The sequence below is a fragment of the Pygoscelis adeliae genome, unplaced genomic scaffold, assembly GCF_000699105.1.
Source record: "Pygoscelis adeliae isolate BGI_AS28 unplaced genomic scaffold, ASM69910v1 Scaffold482, whole genome shotgun sequence".
NCBI classification, from domain to species: domain Eukaryota; kingdom Metazoa; phylum Chordata; class Aves; order Sphenisciformes; family Spheniscidae; genus Pygoscelis; species Pygoscelis adeliae.
In genome coordinates this window covers 240,284-246,402 of record NW_008824192.1, presented here as the reverse complement: position 1 = coordinate 246,402, position 6,119 = coordinate 240,284, and the positions used below count along the sequence as shown (strand labels likewise).

At 50.6% G+C, this 6,119-nt stretch overlaps 1 protein-coding gene across 1 annotated transcript; it reads left to right on the top strand.

Moving 5' to 3' along the window:
* The first annotated feature begins 1,031 nt into the window (after positions 1-1,031).
* On the top strand, positions 1,032-2,837 carry KCNA10 (potassium voltage-gated channel, shaker-related subfamily, member 10). The gene has a single exon (XM_009334734.1). It carries the CDS (start codon positions 1,105-1,107, stop codon positions 2,653-2,655), a length of 1,551 nt encoding a protein of 516 aa, XP_009333009.1. The 5' UTR covers positions 1,032-1,104; the 3' UTR covers positions 2,656-2,837.
* The last annotated feature ends 3,282 nt before the right edge of the window (positions 2,838-6,119 follow it).

Genomic DNA, 6,119 nt, shown 5'->3' with positions numbered 1-6,119 from the left:
ATAGAAACATTGCCTGTTAACCTCTAATTTCTGTTCATGCTTCTCCCTGAGGCAGGACAGGTAATTTCCCAGCTCTGTAACTTGGCCTGGTCCCTGGGCTCCTCTTTGTCTTTGCCTCCGAGTTCAGTACAACAGCAGCGGCGTGTTGGGGAGACGTGCACCCAGGAGTTTTTTGGGGACATGGTGTCCCTTGCTGAATGCCTGACAGAGTCGGTCTGGGAAAAAATCCACCCATGGCCTGAAAGACGCTCTCCAAGTGACCTGAGTGTTTAGTCCTCGTCTTCTTCCTATGGCTGGGAATATCAGGTCTACCATGAAGAAGGCCTAGGAGAGCTCTGGAGGACATCACCTTGCCCACTGCCCACCTCAAAGTCTGGATCAAGACAGGGGGTCCCAGTTCGTACCCCTTTTCACGCAGAGCAAAGGGGTTCTCCAAGGCTGGTGGACATATCCTTCTCCTCCTGACCTGCCTTCCTCATGGACTGCACTCCCCAAATCCCAGTGTGGCCCCTAGTTTAGGAATTGCTTTCTGAATGCCGGTTGACCCAGCTGCAACTTGCCCAGGACCTCCTGGGCTTTGGCCCAATGCCTCTCCCAGCTGGAGCAAGGGCTGCTGCTAACCAGGACAGCCATGTTTGATACCTCCAAATCCTGCTCCAAACTCTGGGCCCGCACCTAGAAATGTCTGAAATGACCCCTCGCTGCACAGGGCTGGGATTGCTGGGGAAAGGCTGGGTGGGACACCTGGGTTCGCCCCCATCCTCTGCTGCTGCCTGACCCTTTTATCCTTGGGTGCTGTAAATGGTATTGGGAGGTTTAATGATGATAATTAAGCCATGCCAAAAGGGCTTGCAGGATCCGGAGATGAACAACTTGCTGGAAGTATAAGGCTTTTGCCAGTCAGTGAAATTAATGTTTGCATTAAACAAATACAGGGTTTTCTGACCTCGGGTTTGTTTTATTCTTTTCAGTCGAGCCAAGCGATACGTATGCACAATTGAGCTCTCTCTCCCTGTCCGTTCACTTGCAGATCCTCATAGCGTGGGAAAGACACAAGCTGCCGGCATCCGACCCGGGGATTTATGCTGCTAATCTGATTAGTGTATGATGGACGTGTCCAGTTGGAAGGAGATGGAGGTGGCACTAGTCAGTTTTGACAACGCCGACCAGATCGTGGAGGATCCCTGTTATTCAAATGACCTAAGCCCCGCCGGCCAGTCGCGGAAAGGCCATCCCAGCTGCGCCAACCTCCTCTCCAACTTGAGAATCCTCATCAACAGCGAAAACGCCAACAATGAGACCATTTTCTCCAGGTTTTCTGCCGAGTTCAGTGAGCACCTGGTGGGGGAGAGGGTGGGCATGGATGAGGGGGACCAACGAGTCATCATCAACATCGCTGGGCTGAGGTTTGAGACGCGGCTCAAGACCCTCAACCAGTTTCCTGAGACCTTGCTTGGGGACCCAGAAAAGAGGATGCGTTACTTCGACTCCATGAGGAATGAATATTTCTTCGATAGGAACAGGCCCAGTTTTGATGGGATCCTGTACTATTACCAGTCCGGTGGGAAAATACGTCGCCCGGCCAACGTCCCCATCGATGTCTTTGCTGATGAAATCACCTTCTATGAGCTGGGTGATGAAGCCATGGACCAGTTCAGGGAGGATGAAGGGTTCATCAAGGACCCTGAGACCCTCTTACCAACCAATGACTTTCATAGGCAATTCTGGCTGCTCTTCGAGTACCCCGAAAGCTCCAGTGCAGCCAGGGGTGTAGCTTTGGTCTCCGTCCTGGTCATTGTCATCTCTATCATCATCTTCTGCATGGAGACCCTGCCGGAGTTCAGGGAGGAAAGGGAGTTTCAGTCCGCCCAGGAGCTTTCTAAGAATCTGACAGACACCTTGCTGGCCCACAGCACCTTCACGGACCCTTTCTTCGTCATAGAGACAGCCTGCATCATCTGGTTCTCCTTCGAGCTGTTTGTCCGGTTCATCGTGTGCCCGAGCAAGACCGAGTTCTTCAGGAACATCATGAACATTATCGACATTGTGTCCATCATACCCTACTTTGTGACGCTCACCACCGAGCTAATCCAGCAGAGCGAACTCAACGGGCAGCAGAACATGTCCTTGGCCATCCTGCGGATCATCCGGCTGGTCAGGGTCTTCCGCATCTTCAAGCTCTCCCGGCACTCCAAGGGGCTGCAGATCCTGGGGCAGACCCTCAAGGCCAGCATGCGGGAGCTGGGCTTGCTCATCTTCTTCCTCTTCATCGGCGTCATCCTCTTCTCCAGCGCCGTCTATTTTGCAGAAGTGGATGAGCCGCAGTCCCATTTCTCCAGCATCCCCGACGGCTTCTGGTGGGCCGTGGTCACGATGACGACTGTTGGCTACGGAGACATGTGTCCCACCACCTTGGGTGGGAAGATCGTGGGGACTCTGTGCGCCATTGCAGGGGTATTAACCATTGCTCTGCCCGTCCCTGTCATCGTCTCGAACTTCAACTATTTCTACCACAGGGAGACAGAGAACGAAGAGAAGCAAATTCTGCCCGGGGAGGTGGAGCGAATACTCACCAGCGTGGTGACGCGAAATGGCAGTATGGAGTCGCTCAATAAGACCAATGGGGGTTACCCTCGAGACAAGGCCAAAAAATGATGGTCGAGGCCATGACAGGACTAGGCACTGCCAGGTGGGATTGGCTGGATAAGGTATAAAACATCTGCACGCTCTGATTTTTTTTTTAAACCAAATGTGCTGCTGCTTTTTTTTTTTCTAGACATTTTTCAATCTCTGATTTCCTGTGGCTGTTCAAATAAATACCATCTTTCTTATCTCTCTTCCCTGCCCATCAGTCTGTTTTTTATTATTTGATCCTCATCTGCTTGACATTTAGCTTCTTTGTCCATGGCGTCAGAACGGAGTTTCCCATATACAGAGATTTCCCCCATTTACCGGAGGGGGAAAAAAGGGCAAAATGACACGAGATGTTTTGCTCGGTGGCACCCAGCTGTCCAGGGATGAAGATGGGTCCAGCTCCCTGCTTTTCTTAATCCGTTTAAAGTAATTCCTCCCCATCCCCACTCAAGATCTGGGGGTCTCAACAATTCCCAGATCTGGGACTGAAAAATAAGCTAGCAAAAAAAAATTAGAAGTTGTATTTTTAGCTGGATGTGTTCCCTGGTCTGCCTGCCTGATTAATTTTGTTGGCACAGCAGGATGGGTAGTGATGGACGGGACCAAGCCACTGTGGGGGGGATTAGGAGGAGAGGGATGGCGACCGGTCATGGTGGCACGGCCACCAAGAAAGGTCCAGGGCACCGTGGCTCAGTGGGGTTTCTGATGGAAAACTGAGCTCTGAGAGAGGAAAGGGGATTTCTCCTGCAACAAATGCTCGACTCAGGGGTTCTCTGGTGTACAAATACCCTTGGGGACGAGCCGCCATGACCTCGTAGCAACTTATGTTGCTGCAAATGGGGCACAGAGCAGTGAGGGCTGACATTTCCCGACCGCTCAGCTTCCCATTGTAAAAAGGCACTTCTGGTTTTCTAAAACATGCAACTTTCCATCGGCACTTTTGATGGGAGAAACCAGCAACAGATCATTTTGCCGTTCTCTCTAATGCCAGCAGGTTTTCTTCCGACAAAAATGTTTTGTTCCAACTTCACTGTTTCACTTGGCTTTTTTTGATGTTTCTGCCTACATTAAAATCACAGTTTCTCATGCAGTGTCTACACATCCGCTTTTATATCCCACATCTGTTACACTTGATGTCTCATCTCCTAAAGGTTCAACACGATCATTACGCAACGCGCTAACATCTCTGGTTTGCAATTTCATTCAGAAAGGAGCCGTGAAAGATGGATTTATTTTTTTTTTTATTCCTGGTCTGATGGAAAATGTGAGTTTGGGCGTGCTGGGATTTTCCCCGTGGCAGAAATCCTGCATCCCTGCCAGCTCTGCTGCAGAGCTTGTGTTGGCTCTGGTCTGGGGGGTTGTTATTTTGGTTTTGGGGTCTTTTTCTGGACTGTCTTTCTGCAATGAGGTCTTTCGCACCCCAGGGAGATGGATCTGGGACATGACCAGCACAGCTCCTTCCGGACAGGTTTTTCCCTCTGGGACTAATCCCCCTTTTTGCCTGCTCTCCTTTGTTTCTTCCCATTCTTCCACCATCCTCTTCCTCACCCCATCCCTTGCAAACCCCAAACCGTCATCCCGGACAGGGGGAGGAGCTGTGAGAGCTATTTAATCTCCTTCCCACTGTGTTCAAGTTCTCATCATCTGTGGGGACGGCTGGAGGAGGCACAGCTGGGCACAGCTGGAGAGCAGCACCCTGAGACATGCCCCCCTCCTCGCCATTCACCCCTCAATTCTCTCCAGCAGCTCTGCCACGTCACTATTTTTATTTCATAGCAGGTTCTTTCTCCTTTTCCTCTAGAAAGCTTGTACTTTTTACATTCTTTTATTTTTTTTAGCGCTCCCCTCCCCAGACTTCACTCCCAGCCTGTCAAAGCTGAAGCACTTTTGGTGTTTATTCCTTGGGAAGTCACCACGAGGAACCCTGGTGAAAAGCTCTGGGTTGGGAAATATTCAGCCTGATCAGCTATGAGCACATCTTCACCGCTCCTGCTCCCTTAGCAAACAGGGACCGAAATGGTGCTGGGATGGATGGATGGATGGATGGATGGATGGATGGATGGATGGACGGACGGACGGATGGTTGGTTGGTTGGTTGGTTGGTTGTATGGAAGGATGAACAACCTGATTCTTATTAACTTGTAAACTTTATTCTCAAATAAAAGAATAGATGCTTCAGAGTCCGGCATGCAGAAAATATTGTTTATTTGGACTCAACTTTTTGTTCTTGGCTTTGTGCTGCTCCAGGGGAGATGGTCTCCAGCTGGGAATCGTGGCGGGGGGGGGTTGAGACGTGGGACTTTACAGACCTGGAGGCTTCAGATCTGTGAGCTGAGGACAAACTCTGCAGGAGTTTCCCCAGCACTTTGGCTTACACTGTTCATTGCAGGAGGCCAAGTCCGAGGGGGATCCCTGATTTGTGCTATGAGGACGGGGTCAGAGGCATTAGCTTATTTCTGATTTATTCTAAAGTAAAGAGGAGGACAACCAGGCTATGAATACCCAGTGTCAACACTCAGCTGGTGCTTGATATAAACCTGCCAGAAAACCCATTCTCCCATACAGTTTGCAGCTTAGTACCTTCCCAAATACAGGCCCAAAGCTCAATGAAATCCACAAAAGGCTCTTATTAACTGTACTATTCTTGAGTCAAGCCTTAATGAGCCAATCTGTCATGTCCTCTAGCACGCAGGCTGAATTCCCACTTGAAATTTTGTACTGCCACAGAAGAAGCTACACAGAAGACAAGAAACCTCTTTGCTTTATCAGAAAGATGTCCTGGCTGCTTTTTATCCCTGGACCAAGTTGGAACTTGTGGCCACATGTGAAATATTTGTCAGCTAGAAGCATCTCCCTCTTCCTTTGAGCTGAAATTTCCAAGCAAGCCCTGGAGAATCCTTTTGCCACCAGGCAGATAATTCTCTGCTTCCCCCCTGTGTGCAGGAGTACAGTTTTGGCACCACAGCCACGAGATGGCACTCCAAGATAGACGTTTCCCTGGATGTAGACAGTCCCGACGTGTTTCCCCCTCTCTAATTCACGCTTGGAAGCTTTTACCTGGTTTATTTCTTTATTGCATGTGTGAGCGTGGATGTGGGAAGGGATGCTTTGGCCATGGGGGATGCTCTCGTGGAGGAAGCCCATTGCAGGGTGGCGTTTGCCGGGGACTCTTGGCACTGGTGCAGAATAGCCATGCCAGGAGGATTTAGGAGCTGCCTCCTGGCACAGCATTTGGGCTGTTGGTCCTGCCCGGAACAAGGACACGGCTTCCCTCTCCTGTCCCGCTCACCAGGAGCACAGCTACAGCCCCTGGGTGCTCCCGTTGGGTCTTGTCCATCCTGGCAGGGGCTGGTCCATGGGTTGCTGATCCTCATGGAACCTTGCCATGGTTCCCACTGCATCGGGTTCATTTCTTGTTGCTCATAGCAATGAGAAAATTCCTGTGATGGAGCCGATTTTGGCAGTCCCGTCTGCCCAAAATCCAG

Bases quoted from the DNA above. Each gene is read 5' to 3' on its own strand.
- KCNA10 (XM_009334734.1), top strand. From the start codon at position 1,105: ATGATGGACGTGTCCAGTTGGAAGGAGATGGAGGTGGCACTAGTCAGT.